The 18,041-nt window shown below is 36.8% G+C and overlaps 1 protein-coding gene across 15 annotated transcripts in view; it reads right to left on the reverse strand.

The window, feature by feature from the left end:
- Nucleotides 1–1,307: 1,307 nt before the first annotated feature.
- The window catches only part of LOC109431907 (inner centromere protein A), a 137,142-nt gene continuing 120,408 nt past the window's right edge, over nt 1,308–18,041 (reverse strand). For all 15 annotated transcript variants that reach the window (XM_062842153.1, XM_062842157.1, XM_062842154.1 and 12 more), the window contains one exon: nt 1,308–8,071. In XM_062842153.1, the coding sequence (XP_062698137.1) occupies nt 8,055–8,071 (17 nt within the window). In that variant the 3' untranslated portion in view covers nt 1,308–8,054. The remainder of the gene's footprint in view (nt 8,072–18,041) is intronic.

The following is an 18,041-nucleotide window of genomic DNA, read 5'->3' on the forward strand; positions in this document are numbered from 1 at the left end:
AATAAGTGAAATGTGAAAAATGAAGTATGTGCCGCATGCAGTAGCAAAATCGTTGCTCTTCGACCAGGTTTGTTGCTTATTAATTACCATTTATTCGATCGCTCTCTGAATCAATGAGAGAATGTTGGTAAGGGGAAGAAGGGGGGAGAAGCGAAGGGTTGGGAGAAATGAGATGCCATTTTCGCTGCCATTTTGGTACTCCTGCAACTATGTCCTTAATGAATCAGAACCTGCTTCTTCAAGTGTTGCATCGTGGTGTGACTATTTTCAAGCAGTGACCTGTGATACCTGTGCGGTGCCTCGTCGTATACTCTCTCTATCTAATAAGCGCGAACAACCATTGTTTGTTTGTTTGTTACTATAGTAGTTGTGGTTTTATATTCGTACCAAATATGCGATGAATTGATGTTTGGATCAATGGGGCACGTTCGGTGTAGTACTAGATTTGTAGTAATGAGCTGAATTTTAGTATGGTGAGAAGGTTAGTTCTCTGTTTCTGCAATGAAATGGTACAAAATGCGTGGGTATTATGATTCCTTGCCTAATTTGATACTGTTTGAGCAAAACTTTGGATAACTGTATTGTTTATGTTGCAAGAAATGGAGAAAACAACAACACTGTTGCCCAAAGTTTTTCTCAAACAGCATCAAATTAGGCAAGGAATCATAATACCCACGCTTTTTGTACCATTTCACTGCAGAAAAGGTGAATTGACCTTCTCACCATACTAAAATTCAGCTCATTACTACAAATCTAGTACTTCACCTATCTGTCCTATTGAACGGATTTGCAAGATGGCTTCACGAATGAACTACAGTGTTCATGATGAACGTTATTTCACATGAAGTTCATTTACTCACTCAAAAATGAATATAGTAAATGAATTATGATGAAAATTAATCAGTTGATCAAAAGAACAAACCAACGATGAGTGTCAAACAATGTTCATTCAGTTCATCACATGATGAACCTAATGAACATTGCTTGATATTTGCTGTCTGTTTATTCAGCAGTTCAGATGAAATATTCATATGAAAATGGGTTCATTTTCAAAGATCCAATGAACTGCAAACAGTAGATATCATTCATCGATATGAACACCAGGGTTCATCCACGAGTTCACCTTCAAAAACCAACTCCTCTAGAATGGTTCGACTTCATGGTTCATGAGAGAAACTGGAACAGCGAGGTTGAGGTTATGATGCAGGCGGAATTTCTTCCCCGAAAAAAAAACGAACGAAGAAGCGAAGCGAACAAAACAAAAACCAGAAAAATTTCACCAAAATCAACTTTGAGTGTTTTGAGTGTTTGTGTGATAGCAGTTATACTTTATTTCCGCAAACGTTTTTCCTATGTCTTTGTTGGTAATTAATAGAAATAAAAACATACAAAAATCATAATTAAATAGTCGACGCCTGCTGCGGCTCCATGGCGCCGTCGGCATCGGCGCCGTCAGCGTAGTCGTCGTTAGCTTTCCTATAAGGTTAATCACTTAAGTTATAGGGGGGGGGACTGAGGGAGGGGCGAAAGGTATAGATTTAATTTGCTTTAATGACTTTTTCGATTCGCCTCCCTCATCGCTCGTCAATCAATGGATGCGATTACAGAGTTTTTTTTGTTGCACGCACACACTTTTTCTCACGTTTAAATATGCTCGTGTGTGTGTGTGTGTTTGTGTAGTTGTGTACGTGTCAAAGTATTGTATGCTTTCTTTTTAGCGTGTTGTTTTTGTAAGTGTTAGTGTAATCGTGTGGATTTGTTTTCCTTTCTACACTTGATTTGTGTGTATGTGTGTGTTGTGTAATCATTAAATTACATTGTAATGGTAGGTTTCCTCCTCTTCTCCACTGTGTTTTATACATAATTTAACAGATTAGAATACTAGTAATTTTTATTATTAGATTATAAACATTTCTATTTTCATTTCTCGGTTTTTCTTTTTTTAAAGTCCCAGCGACACTGCACTGACGGCTTTCGCGCGTTTCTCGCACTGTTTTTCTTTTTGTTTCTTCTTAAATAGGAAATTAGTCAAACTAAGTTTACACGGCGCTCACTTCCTGCTCTTTAATTGTTTTGATATTTTTTGCTTTCTTTTTTTTTTCTATGGTTTTCTGTTTGCAACTTACTGCACCAGGTCAGGAAGTGGTGTTTGTTAAGAACTGGTAAATGTAATAATTCAATAATTATAATAATAATCAATTTGCTTTGAATAGTGATTTCGGCTTATGATTTTCAACATTTATATAATATATAGTAATATATTACTTTTTTTTTGATTCGGTAATTTCAATAGTTTTCCTTCATTAGCGCAATCAGATTTTATCTGGTTGTTGTTTGCTGTTGAAACTGTTTCGCAGTTTTTTGTTTGTTTGTGTGAGTGTATTGAATCCTGAATGTGTAGAATGAATTTGTGTGAATTTCTTTGAATTGTTTTACAGCCAGCAGTCAGTAGCCAAAGCTTTCCTCAAATATTGGATTTCAAATTCGGTATGGTTGGTACACAACACTGCTAGGTGAATTTGCTTTGCCGCTTGCCTTTGGAACTGTTTCTTCGAACCTTTTATTTGCGTTCCTAATGAATAGCACCTACCGACGGCGAGTGGTTAGGAGGAACCGGGGACGACGTCAAAGCAAACCAAGGGGGCGGAGGGCGTGCAGGTCCTTCGGTTTTCGGTTGATTCAGGAGACGAAGCACGTTGTAGTACTAGATTGATCTAAACTTTTGATATGCTGCGTTACTTAATCAAAACATAGCTGGATTCAACATCCAACTGATTCAAGCGACCGTGGAAGTTCAATCCGTATTTGAAAGGATTTAGAATGTTATTCAGGGAGTACTAGATTATACCTGAAAATTTGATTTTTCAATGTACAATAGAGAGGCAACAAATATTGCCTTGAGAAAATTGACCTGAATAACAACGGTTCGGTCTAAATGAAATTTAAGGAAAAAAATGAAGTACTAGATTGTTGGTTATTCAAGAATTGAAATTCTAAAAACACAGGAATTGAGCTACATGTGAGTTCGAAATTTACTTAGACGATTCCAACGGCCACGTTTGGAGTCATATCTCTTTATTCTGTCTCTCTGTAGTACTAGATCATTTTTAAAAACTCTAGAACCAAAGCATCTTAAGTCGAATTCTGTAACATCGACTTTGGAAAATTATAACTCCTGTAACAACGAGCATTTTCTTACCTTAACCCAAAGAAATTTCATGAAAAAAGACAATATTAGATCATCAAATGTAGCACGTTATAGTACTAGATTTGACGACATCTTGAACAAGTTGCATTGCTAAACAAAAAAAATACAGAATTCAACTCATTGAAGTGACCATTGCGGTCCAATAGGAGGCAATCAGTGAAGTACTAGATTGGAAGTAGTGAGCTGGATTTTTGTATGGTGAGAAGATCAATTCTCCATTTCTGCAATGAAATGGTGCAAACAGCGTGGGTTATATGATTTCTTGACTAATTTGATGCTGGTTGAGCAAAAGTTTAGGTAACTGTGTTGTTGTATTATTTATTTCTTGCAACTTCAACAACACAGTAACCCAAACTTTTGCTCAAATAGCATCAAATTAGGCAAGAAATCATATAACCCACGCTGTTTGTATCATTTCATTGCAGAAATGGAGAATTGATCATCTCACCATACAAAAATCCAGCTCACTACTTTCAATCTAGTACTTCACTGATTGCCTCCTATTCGCATCCACATTAAACCTGAAATATGCTGTTGAGAAAATTGACTTGAATGATTAAAAAATCAAGAAAAAATGCAGTATTAGATCATTTTAATAATATGGAAGTTAAATTCATTAGTTACGAAATATTGAGCTACATGTGAGTGCGAAATTTACTTTAAAAATTTAGCACGAACGGCCACGCTTGGAGTCGACTATATTTGTCCTCTCTGCAGTACTAGATTGTGTGACCAAAAACTCTGGAATTGAACGACAATTGAACAATGCAAAAAGTTCAATTTTTGACCTTTTTGATCTCTATCGAAATCTCACAAAAAGTGCAGGACTAGATCATCAAACGTAGCACGTTATAGCACTAGATTTGACGAAATTTTGAACAAGTTGCGTTGCTTAACCGAAACCAGCATTTAACTCATTGAAGCGACCATTGCGGTCCAATTCGCATCCACATTAGACCTGGAATATGCTGTTGAGAAGATTGACTTGAATGATAAAAAATCAAGAAAAAATGCAGTACTAGATCATTTTAATAATATGGAAGTTAAATTCATTAGTTACTGAAATATTGAGCTACATGTGAGTGCGAATTTCACTTTAAAAATTTAGCACGAACGACCACGCTTGGAGTCGACTATATCTGTCCTCTCTCTGCAGTACTAGATTATGTTAACAAAACTCTGGAATTGAAGGACAATTGAACAATGCAAAAAGTGCAATTTTTTACCTTTTTGAACTCTATTGAAATCTCACAAAAAGTGCAGGACTAGATCATCAAATGGTCACAACAAAGAACCTTAAGATGAAAGAAGATGGCATTGATGTCATCGTCATCAGTGAAGCATCGAAAGCAGTTTTCTCGTTTAAAACTGAAATGAAAGTTGTTAACTGAAAGCTGTGGGAACGACGTACTAGATGATTTTACGTAGTACTTGATGATTTTACGAAATCTTGGAAATGTAGTGTTGCTTAATCACCAAAATCAGGCTGATTTTGAAGGTTGAACTAGATTATACCTGGATTTGAAATGAATTTCAGGTATGGAATATTGCCTTAAGAAGATTGACTTGAATAACAACGTACAACTTGATTGTATGCGGTACTAGAATATGTTGGAAACCTATACAACAAAAACATTGTAAGATTCGACCTGAAACATTTACTATGGAATATTGAACAATACAACACTCGGCAGTTTTTCAAATTTAATTCCACAAAATTTCATTAGAATGCAGTACTAGATCATCAAATACATACGGCTACGAAACGAACGAAACTAAAAACATCCCGTATTTGAAGTTTGGCGATAATTTATATCAATGTCACTTTCTAAATGTGTCTTTCGACTGAATTGCTGTTGTACTAGATTAGGGTATATATAAAAATTGAACATCTAGTGTAGTAAATTATTCTCATGAATCTGAATTGCGGTCCATGAAACAAGAACTTGATTGAACCATAGCTCATTTTCAGCAACAATATAATGTACGCAGTACTAGATCGTTGATTACCTTTGTTAATGGTACTCATAGCACCACTCTCTCTATATATGAATTTTCTGAGAACACCACCTAAAAAGTCCGCTGAATTTAATCAATATACAGTTGTAAAGCTCTTTCGTTCTAGTACTTGTAGATGTAACCAAACAGAAGACATTCTCAAAAGCGCTGAGGATCGCTAGTACTTCTGGAGCCCACTGTTTAGTTTGAAGAACCTTCTTCAATAGTTCTGATGAGTTCGCTAGCGATTTCAATTAAAAAGCTTATCAGATGAATGCAGTACTAGATCGTATATGATCGTAGTTAATGAAACTCTTGGATAATTTTGTACTGAAACCTGGAGTTAACCCACCAGACGATAATATTTGACAAAAGGTAAAGATATTAGAAGTGTTTGACATGAAACACTAGATTTGACGTATCAGACGTCAAAATATACCAATACATGCTGAAGCCTTGCAATACTGTATACACTCTCACTTCAAAGTTCTTTCCACAGGCTCACGGTTATAAAAAACAAATGTTGTGGTGACCACGGTACATCCTTAGATAAACGCAGTACTAGATGTAGGATCTTGGGTATTTACCACAGGAAAAGCATCTAGCAGTTCTAGAGTTCACTTTTTTCATACAAAGCATCGCGCTGTTCTACCAGCGATTCAATTCAAAAGATTTCTTTTTAAATTGAGTACCATTACTTAAATCTAAAATCTGCTATCGGGACATAAGGATGATAGGTTTCCGGTTTTAAATCATCAACTAAGATCTGAATATGTGGACACTTGTTTCTTAGAAGTACTAAAACAGTTGAAGTTAAAGTTCACGATGAAGATGCAGTACTACATTTAAATACTTTTAATGATTTAACTTTTGAAAATGCTGTCATAAGCAAGCACATTTCAGTAAACTGACTTACAGAAATCGCCAATTAATCATTGCAAAGCTTAGCATATTTTCACTATGCAGGTAGGTACTAGATGTGATCAAACATACATGGAGTACTAAAAAATGTAACTAGAATGTGAACGATTACATTGAAGGATCACATCCATGCGGTATACAGAGTTTTGACAACTGGCAGAAGAGGCCTATGATCATCAAAAACTAACGAAGTAGTGTATTTGGAAAACAAACGCAGTACTAGACCGGACGTTTTCTTTAAACAATCCGATGCTTAAAGTCACATCCCATAAAATGCTTCCAATGATATTTGATTTGAACCAGCTATCAAGAGCTACTAGCATGAACGATACACCGAAGCCTAATATTTTTTATATTTAATTATTATTCTAGTACTGCATGTAAAAATTTTACTACTAAACCCCATTAATCAGGATTCAATATTTCTTCCGTTTGACCTACCGATTTGAATTGAGGTATTTTACTTGCAAAAGCAATACAATTGCAGTACTAGATCTTCATATCTTCTAAACTCACTTTTTATGACATTTTTTGTTGAAAATTTCTGCTTCAAAAACGTATTTTTCACTTTTAAAAGGATACATCAACAGTCCTAGGATTGGTGTCTATCGAAAAGGTTGGAAACGATGGATTTAGACGGCTACGCAGTCTTTAATACGAAAAAAAAACAGGTTTATTGTTTGCCCGACGTTTCGACACTGGGGTGTCATCTTCAGGGGTAACTAATTGTTCGATTTTCCGTATTTAAGAACCGCCGTAGCTGTTTAAATCCTGCAGTAAACTTCTCAGACGATCCATCAAGAGAGTTGGAAACGATGTTGTACTAGATTACATTCGAAAGGTGAGGTATGTAACCGACTCATCTGAAGTTCTATAGACCTTGAATTCTAGTACTGCTTGCAACTACATAAGAATGTGCAACCCTAGAACGTGTAGGCTCTTTTAAGTATTTATTCTCTTTCTTTGAGGGAAAAAAGTATGAGTAAACTACAATATAGAATATCCTTTGTAAATAAGTCCTCTGTACACACATTGAAAAAGTCTTCAAAATAAAGTTCCTATATATCTCATCCACAACACTAATCCCATCTAGTACTACACAATAATTTCACCAAAAATGGTTTGAAACCGCAAACACCCCCCGCACGACAATCGTTCCCCTCGGATCGTTCTCCGTCGGTTCCTTCCAAATCCGCTGCTCCCCATTCCTTCTTCAGATCACACCTTTCTACCCTACTCTGTCTTCATTCGAGCTCATCCAATTAAAAAAAATCTAACTAGCTACAACCGCCCTCCTATCCCAGAGCGCACCACCCACCTGCCGTCGTCGCGTGTCGCACAGCATTAATTCTAGTACCTCCTTCCCGACCGACCTATGCCGATCGAGAAACGAAACATTTTCCTAGCTTGCCGCCGAAGCAAAGCGTCTCGCCGCCAAATAATCTGGATACTTTCTGATTTCTTCTAGTACTCCACACACACACTAGATATGCAGTTTGCAGTTTGCAGGCGAACAGCCTGCACAGCCTAACCTAGAGAAAAAAAAAAGCTTCCATTTATACACGCATGCATGCATTCTCTGATTCTGATCTTTTCTTGATCTGACTTTTGACAGACTCACTCACACACAGTCACAGACACACCCCCATCATCATACGCATTCCTATGTAGTAGTAGTAGCTAAATGTTGCCGGCGTTCTTCCCGCCGCGTCGCGGTGTTTCCCCATCGTGATCATCCAGAATCTCAGAACGGCCTTTTAGCTCGATTGCACGCTGTAACGTGCGTTTTCTTTCGATATCGATCCAAAGCAGAATCGACCGACGTATGGTGACGATCGTCGATGATGAATCTAACGATGCGCGCGCGATGAATTACAACGGCACATTTGCACACTCACACACTTTAAACCTAGAGCAATTTACTCGTTCACAAGAGCGACAAGTCTGGAAAAAGGGAAGGAAAAGAAGGAAAACGGTATTAGTTTTATGATTTTAACAAAAAATAAGAAAAACAAAACAAAATGTCGACAAAAAATAACAACACCATTAAAGTTTTGTTTCCAATAATTACTCGTGACAAACGTGAAGTGAAACCAATGAAAAGAGAAATAGTGTATTTACAGCAGAACACAAACCAATGGCGATAGATAGTAGCGGTGAGGATTTATTCATTTGCACCCGAAGACTTACATCTCGTTATAGATTATACATTTCATCGACATGGACTTTAGCCCTTCTTTTATAACGAAAATGTAGCAAATTTACTTATTCTAACTGCCCAAGTAACACAGAAAACATCTTTGAAAATGACATTTGAAAAAGATGTTGTACTACAGTGCTATAATCGTTTCTGTATACCTCTAATGTTGAAATCATGTTTTAACTATGTTTGGAAATAACAAGGTATTGAAAAATCGTATCAACCCTAGTATCAACCTCACCACAAGTTACAGTAACGTAAATTTAACGTTGGTTACACTAGATTTTGAATCATTATCTTCTTTCAATTATTGATGATATGTGAAACATCAGTAGCGCATAGTTATAACCTTTGGGCTCTAATATGTTACGAAAACGTTATTTTTATGTATTTAGTACGTTAATGTATACGTTTATCAGATCGCTATCTCTCCTCCCCCACTTGAACATTATTCATGAAACATCACTTGCACGCAAAACTACAAGGAAATCCAACTATGATAGTATTCAGCCCTCATTTTTTAGGCTTTGCAATTGTCCGGACTTGATATTTCTTTGTCGTTTGCTAAACAGGCAATCACATAGATACATTAATATGTTCTGAAAAGCTTAGCGACTGTGGAATTCACTTTAGGCTTGAATGGCTCGGGAGAAAGTAGCCACATTTGAACTTCACTTGACTGTCAGGCCTCCTGTTACTTAATAATCACTTTTGGTACTTACGAGGCGACCAAATATCACTTAGAAACACTATTTTTAATCCCACAAATAGCTTTAAATCAATTTATTAGGATTCGCTTCAAGAACTGCAATCATAGGGTGGGGCGGGGCAAGATGGGTCACCTAAGGATGGATCACCATAACTTTGTAAATACAAATCGTATTGGTTTATATTCGTCCGCTACTCTTTAATTACACTAGTTAGCTATGCTAAAAGTCGATAAAAAGTTCATAAAATACTAAACATGATGTTAAACAAGCTGTTTTAAAAAGTGACCAATTTTGGGCAGTGAAAAAAGTGCGGGGCAAGATGGGTCACCTTTTAAGTAATTCACATTTTTTCAACGAAAAACGTCAAAATATAAGATTTGTTCCGCATTCATATATGCTCCATATCCATACTGAGTAAACAAGAGCTACTAGTAAACATTTTATACATTTATTTGTAATATAAAAAACTTTACGATTTGAGTGGTCCTAAGGCGACTTGAAAATCGACGTTTTAACTAAAAAATTATCATGATTTTATGTTATAATTTTGAGCATTCATTCCGCTTGAATGAAGTCATTTATAAGATAGTCTTGTAATAAAAAATAAATAACTTTTGAGTGCTCCAAAAATACGCTCAAAATTGAAGGTGACCCATCTTGCCCCGCGGCCATTTATATGGAGATTATATGGAATGTATCGCATAAGAAAAATGGCTAAAAACCATTTTATTTTTTATTTCCAATGAGAGTGAATAATTTTTCAATGAATGCCCCTAACTTTTGTATATTCATGCTGGTCATCTAACAAAATTATAACCATAATCAAAACATGAGTAATGCGCCCGAAAATAGCACTGACCCATCTTGCCCCGCGACCCATCTTGCCCCGCCCCACCCTACATTGTTATTGTTACACTGATCTTCAAAACCGGTATCCAGAAACAAATATCACATCGTTGTATGCTATTTGGAAATGGATGTTGCAATAACGTTGATATGATGTCTTTTCGATGTATTTCAAACGATTCAAGCAGCATTCGACATACATGTTATTGCGATGTAGAATGAATTTTTTTTTTATCTGTATTAACGAGATTTTTAGCCCTAGCCTAGTTCATCTCGGGACCCACGCCTTACTTCCCTTCCGAAGGAAGAACCCACATTTTGTGAGTTTGTCGGGAGTGGGATTCGATCCCAGGTCCTCGGCGTGGTAGTCAAGTGTTCTAAAGGGTGATACGGTCAAAATTTGGTAACACAATTTGTTTCATAACTTGAGACTGCGTACACCAAAACAGCTGATTTTTGGACCAGTATTGGTACATTATATGTAGCTTATACCATAAAATTTTCATCAAAATCGGTTTAGTATTTGCGGAGATATTGTGAATCCTGAAAACTGCAATTTTAAAATTTTGTACAAAGTGGATTGAAAAATACGAACACATTTTTACTCTTTTTTTTATAGAGCCAGAAATACTGAACCAATTCCAATGAAAATTTTTCTGTGTGTAAAGTATACATATCAAAATGTTATGTAAAAATTTCATTCAATTTGATTCAGCCGTTACAAAGTTATATTTGTTTAGGTGGTCAAATTTTGTCAAATTTTGTCGAGTCAAGTCAAATTTTGGTCACACAATTTTTTTCATAACTTTAGATTGCGTACACCAAAACAGCTGATTTTTGGATCAGTAATGGTACATTATATGTAGCTTGTACCATAAAATTGTCATCAAAATCGGTCTAGTATTTGCGGAGATATTGTTGAACCCTGAGATCCGCAATTTTAAAATTTTGTGCAAAGAGGATTCATACATTTTTACTGTTTTATTTATAGAGCCAGAGATACTTAACCGATTTCAATGAAAATTTTTCTGTATGTGTAGTATGCATATCAAAATGGTGTGTAAAAATTTCATTCAATTTGATCCAGCCGTTACAAAGTTATATTTGCTTAAGTGGCACCCGGTCAGTTTTTTTCATATTCAAACTGCTACAACTTTGAAAGTATTCATACAAAATGGCTCAAAATTTTACTAAGAACGTATTTTCATAATAGTACTATACTGTAAAATTTTGATAAAAATCGGAGCAGTATTGGTAGTTCTATAATCAAAATTGTGCTTTATTGACCTTAAATTTCCGAAAATTTACTATGGAGCGCCTTTGTACAAAATTTTAAAAAGGTAGGTCGATGATTTTGTCTATATATCAACCAATACTCAATTGATTTTGATGAAAATGTTATGGTATAAGCTACATATAATGTAGCATTACTGGTCCAAAATTCAGCTGTTTTGGTGTACGCAGTCTAAAATTATGAAAAAATTGTGTGACCAAATTTTGACCGTATCACCCTTTAACCATCACACCAGGTCCGCTCCACAAAATAAATATAATTTAAACGTATTTTCAATATTTTGAATTCTTCCAGGCCAGATAAATTACAGTGCCTGCTAAAAAGTACTAAACTAACATTATTATATATAGTTGTTTGTTCATATGCAAGTTTTTCCCTAATAATTATGTATCTGCCAGTTTAAACATTCTTTAAAATAATATAATTGCCTTATCGATAACGTACACAAATTTTACAGTCAAAATAACATTATTAATGCAATATAATTAAAAACAGCATTCTAAAACTTCCTGACGGTACTGTGTCAAGAACCCACCATGTTGCATGTCTGAAAATGGGTCCGAAAATCACACAAAAACCAGAGAGATAACATAAACTTTCCTTCTTGTTTTCAAGCCGATAGGAAGCGAATGAATCCATGACGAGTGAATGCATTTATTTCACCATAAATATTAAATTGCACTTGAAATTAGGTAATAGTGAACAAACATCAAGATGATCAATTACAAATGAAACGTAAGGCTCGGATATTATATTGAGCCATTACCAAATATTACATAATAAGTGTTACATTTATTTGCACCGTATGCGATTGACGTATAATAATTTCCTGCTAGCAAAAACTAAGTTGTTACGATGTTGCTGAGAACATATCCGACACTTAATTTTGTGTTATAAGAATGTATTGAAAAACATCTTTAGTAACATCGAAGATGTTTTATAAATAAGCCGCCATTTTTTGCGCTTTTTCGGTGATATAAGCGTACGAAAACAAGTTTTCCATATTCTGAACAAAACATTGATGTTTGTATGAAACATGTATTATATACATCATTGTAACAAGTTGTGTTACTTGGGTGCGGAGCGGACATGGTGTGGTGGTTAGAACACAAGACTATAACGCCGAGGACCTGGGATCGACTCCCACTCCCGACATACTCACATAATGTGAGTTCTTCCTTCGGAAGGGAAGTAAAGCTTGGGTCCCGAGATGGCTAGTTCATCATGGTTAAAAATCTCGTTAATACAGACAGGGATGGCAAAAAATACTTTTTTCTCTTTTCCGTTCATCGATACTGGCAGTAAAATAAAAACAAAACAACGGCAGCACCAATACCATCAGACGCCGCGCCGACGGCAATCAAGCAGACGCTTGATGGTTTTCGCTTCTCCACGAAAATATTTATGAGCAGTATGCTGAGACGGGTGATTGGGAAAAGTGTCAAACATTTTCAACTGCTAATAACTCACTTGTTTTAATAAATAATTTAAATCGATTTGCACAAATAGCTAGAGCACTTTCCTAGCTTTGTGACAGAAATTTTTGTCGTCGTCGTACTCGAGTACTGGCGCTCTCGTGCTTGGAAACCGTTTCAAGGAAGAAGGCTGCAGGCAAAAAAAAATGTTATGACATTTATTTTTCGAACAGTTTGAGTTTGGCTGGGTCTGTGATGTTCGTGTGGAAAAATGTCAAATGTACAGCCGGTAACCGTTTTTTCCAGTACATTTCTCATCCCTGAATACAGACCAAAAAAAAATAACTTATTCTAGATACAGTAATTTCCAACTCGTAAATCTGAAGTATCATAATTTAATTTTTTTCTGTAACCTATTTCGGTACCATAATAGCAAATTTTTCTGTTCATTATGCAACAGAAATGAGTTGCATAATGAAAACATCATTGCGTAAAATCGTGTATATAATTCGTTGCAAAACTCATTTTTTATCACTCTTCTATAAATACGAAGAGTACGACTCGTGCTAAAAATCAACTTTTTGCAACTCGTCACATAAATAAATATTAGGGTTCACGAAACAATGTTATACTGTGTTATCGCATGAACTACTGCATAACGTAAGAACTTATTAAATATACGATTTAACAGGAGAAGTCTGTATAGCAATAAGTGACTTTTCGACGTAATTACAATGTTAATTCAGAAAATGCAGTACTAGATCATCAAATAGATGTGCCAGTTGAACTTCTGAAAATTCTGTTCCAGGAGCTTTGCGTTTTTTTTCCAAATTTTCTTGTCAAAACAAATTTATACAGGAAATAGACCAAATGATCGGGACATTCAAAATTTTCACTTTTCAAAAAATGGTCAACATGGTGTAACTTTTCGTAAACTGTGTCAATAGTTCTCAAATGTTTACTGTAGGTTGATCAACTGGTTGTATATTTGGACAAGATAGGTTAATTCTACATGAAGTTTCCAGTAAAAGACAAAATTATCTAATGACCATTTTTGCACTGTCATAGCTCCGAATGAAATGAAATTTTGGGCAATTACGATTCCTTTGAAAAACGTGAGATATTCCATGCCCCTTGTAACATATATTCCTATACCAAATACATGTTCGTTAAACGATCAAATACTCTCCTCTTCTCCAATATTTAGATTTTTGGGAGAGATCTCGAGAAAAGACAATGAAGGGATTTTGGAATGAATCCCTGAAGAAATTCCTGGGTTCAAAAGGAATTCCTGAAAGAATCTCGGAGTGAATTCTCAAAACAATCTCGAGAGGAATCCTTGAAACAATCACAGGCGAAATCACTGAAAAAAATCCGGAGAGAATCTCTGAAGGAAGGAATCCTGGATGAAATCCCTATCAGTATTCCAGGCGTAATTATTTATCCTGGAAAAAAATATGCCCGTAGAAATCCCTGGAGGAATCCCTGAAAAAATCCCAGAAGGAATCTTTGCATGAACCCTGAAGGATCACTGAAGGAATTTCGCGACCTTTGAAAGAAATCCCTAAAAGAATCCCAACAGTATGGAGGAAAAAATACTGGGGAATAACTTTAAAAGAATCCTAGTGGAAGATTCTTCCTAGTACGAAGAATCCTTAGAAAAATACTTTAAGAAATTCCAGTAAAATACCGGGAAGAGTTCCAGAAGAAATCTTGTGTGGAGTGTAAACAATGGTTAGTGGCATTCCCCTTGGGTTTCCATCCCCTAACAAGCGTCGGTGACAGCAAGCATCATAAAAAGGTGGGCAGCGTGATGCTACCTCATTGAGGAGTGGAGCTTTGGCGGAGCAAGTCTCCTGCATCGCGAGATCCCGTATCCTGCCAAGTGATTCTACTGTAATTTGCTAAGATGCCTGGAAATATATTATTCCGGTGTGTTACGCAATATTCACATCCTGGAACAAATCTATGGAGCATTCCTGGGAGCAATTATGAGATCCAAGAAGGATCCTAAAATAAATCTATGGAAAACTACCGAGAGGAAAGCACTGTCTAATAATGATCGAGTTTATTCCATGACCAGTTTGGTTTCAATGACAAATTAGCTTTCATGCCATGTAAATAAATATGATTAAGGGTGGAGCGGATCTGGTGTGATGGTTAAAGCACGTGACTATCACGCCGAGGACCTGGGATCGAATCCCACTCCCGACAAACTCGCAAAATGTGAGTTCTTCTTTCGGAAGGGAAGTAAAGCGTGGGTCCCGAGATGAACTAAAGTGCTGAGTTTTTCAGGACACTTTGAACATACTTTTCATTATCAAAATATTGAAGACCAATACTGAGTGGGTCTCAAGGTGAACTAGAAGAAGATGATTTTCTCTTGTCCTCTTTCATTTTTTATGAGTAGTGTACACCTTTTTAAATTACTAACTTTTGGACACTCACGTGATCGCATTGGAGAAATCTGGGATACAAACAAGTATCAACAGTTTTGAGAAACGTAAAACCTAATTAAAATCAAAACTTTTTTGCCTTTCTCGTAAACCAAGGTGTACCAAAAAGCTATATGTTCACTCCAAAAATTAAATCTTCTTGATAGAACCCCCGGAGGGCCAAGTCTTGTATACCAATCGACTCAGCTCGACAAGTTGAGATGATGTCTGTGTGTATGTATGTATGTGTGCGTGTGCATGTGTATGTGTACAAAAATGTCACCTCACTTTTGGATAGTAAATATCATCCGATTTCAACGCTTTTGGTTTCAATTGACGTGGAATATTGTCCCATTGTTTCCTATTAAAAATGCTTTGAATCGGTCCAGCCGTTCCGGAGTTATGGCCATTTAGGTGTTCCGGACTAGTAATCCTACATTATAGAGATCTGCGGAAGCGGCCATTGTGAGCCAATCGTGCAGAGAGAACTGTCAAAATGCGAGCCAAACGAACATGTTTATCGTTTGTAGGAATGCATCGTTTGCACGGTATTGTAATCAGTACTAAACAAATTATAATTATTTATTTTCAATATCGAAAAATTGATGGCATATGAAAAAGTAGTAAAAAAGATAATATTTAATTCTTTCTATGTTCAAGAACTCATGCTCATGAAGAAATTTTTGTAGCTGTTCTTCTCGAAAAACTACCATTGCTGCCGTTTGATTCGCTTCTGACGATATGATTAGAGCAACTCTTTGCAATGCATTTCAGATTTCTTCGATTGCGTTGATATTTTTTAAAATTTTGGAAAAAAAGTTCTCCCATAATTAGCAAACGTAAACAAAACAACTTGCACCATAACAAAATCATGCACAAAGTTTGAACATCTAGCTTTGTGGCAAGTATTGGCAGCTGTTGTAAACAAAACAAACAGCGTTGCCGAATCGACATATGTAACTTCCGCTCATCACTTTATAGAGGATTTCTATTCCAGACCGGTGGTACCCAGGAAGGGGCCAGATATGAAATTGCAACAAACCCATGCATGCGACCCATCAAACTACGGCATTTTCGATATCCTGATGAACGGTAAGCAGAAAAATAGTAGCAAACTATATCTGAACCGGTAGTGTTCCGGAACCGGTTCCGGGTGTCCCGCCGGAAGTGGCCAAATATAAAAGTGCACTAAACTAAACCCATGCATGCGACACATCAAATCGCAGCTTTTTGTATAACCTGATGAACGGTAGACAGGAAAATAGTCTCAGACCATATCAAAACCGGTAGCATACTGGAACCAGTTCCGGGTGTCCCGCTGGAAGTAGCCAAATATAGAAGTGAAACAAACCCATGCATGCGACACATTAAATTACCGCTTTTTATGTAACCTGATGAATGGTAAACAGGAAAATAGTCTCAGACCATATCTGATCCGGTAGTGTTCCGGAACCGGTTCCGGGTATCCCGCCGGAAATGGCCAAATATAAAATTGAACCAATCCCATGCATACGATACATCAAATCGCCGCTTTTTCTATAACTTGAGGAACGGTAAGCAGGAAAATAGTCTCAGATCATATCTGAACCGGTAGCATCCCGGAACCGGTTCTTGATGTCCCGCCGGAAGTGGCCTAATTCATACATGTGACACATCAAATCGTGGCCTTTTCGATGACTTATACGATCAGCAAGAAAATAAGCTAAGCCCACATTAGAAACTACTGATAGTGTTCCGGAATCGGTTCAAGGTGTCTCGCTGAAAGTGGCCTTTCCATTCGGCCAAAAAAACCAAAAAAATATTCGCGACACATCAAATGGCGTTTAAGGTATCCTGATGAACGGTTACCAAGAAAAAATATCTCAGATCATGCTAGGGAAAACTAGTAGTGTCCCGAAGTCGGTTTCCGGTGTCCCTCCGGATATGGTCAAATGTAGAAGGGAACTGAACTCCATGCATGCGCTTCATCAAATCGCGGTTTTTTTCAACAAGCTGACGAACGGTTTTCAAGAAAATCAGCTCAGATTACCACGGGTAGTGTTCCACAACCGCTTTCAGGTGTCCCGCCGGAATTGGTCAAATGTAAAAATGAACCATGCAAATTTTCCGGAACCGGGTAAGGGTGTCCCACTGGAAGTGGACATACATAAAATTGAATCAAACCCATGCTTGCGGTACATCAAATCGCTTTTTTGTCAGTAACCTGATGCATGGATAATAAGAAACAGATTAACAGTTTTCATAAACTCAGACTACATTTCGATATACCGGTAGTGTTCCGGAATCATTTCCGTGGGTCTCGTAAGCAATACAAAATAGACTCAGACTAAGAGGCTACCGATGGTGTTGCAGAAGCAGCGTTAGGTGCTTCAGCGGAATTGCGAGAGTGAACTAAATCAATGCAAGCAATGAATATGTGTAATAGAACTAAAAACCAAAAAAAAAAAACTAAACCGATCTCTTCAAATCACACCATTTTAGATTCCTGAGACGAAAATTTACAGAAGGATGGGTCAACTCGAAGACATTTTCCGGCAATACAGTCAACTAAACCTTGCGTTGATTCTTTTAAATCTTCGCCAACGAAGTTAACATCGAGCGCCATACCGGAATTCCAGCGTAGCGAGAAAAAAGTGAACGTTTTACCCGAAAAATACAATCCCACGCAAGGAGTCTTGGCTAGAAAAATACGCCTAAACTAATGCCTAATGAACCGATACCAAAGTGGAACAAAATTGACCCTTTCGCACTCGACGTTTTATGTTTAAAGAAAACATTTTTGATTTGTTGATTTAGATCGAGCCCTGAAGAAGGTCCCAACAAGGGCCGAAACGTTGGCGAAGATTTAAAAGAATCAACGCAAGGTTTAGTTGACTGTATTGCCGGAAAATGTCTTCGAACAACAACACCAATCGTGCCACCAACATTACGGATGGGTCAACGTTGGGAGGAATCACCGCGCCCGCCACCCCGAATTTATATCGACGATGATGAAATCGAGGCGGTTTAAGAAT

This window comes from Aedes albopictus, chromosome 3, assembly GCF_035046485.1.
Source record: "Aedes albopictus strain Foshan chromosome 3, AalbF5, whole genome shotgun sequence".
NCBI lineage: Eukaryota > Metazoa > Arthropoda > Insecta > Diptera > Culicidae > Aedes > Aedes albopictus.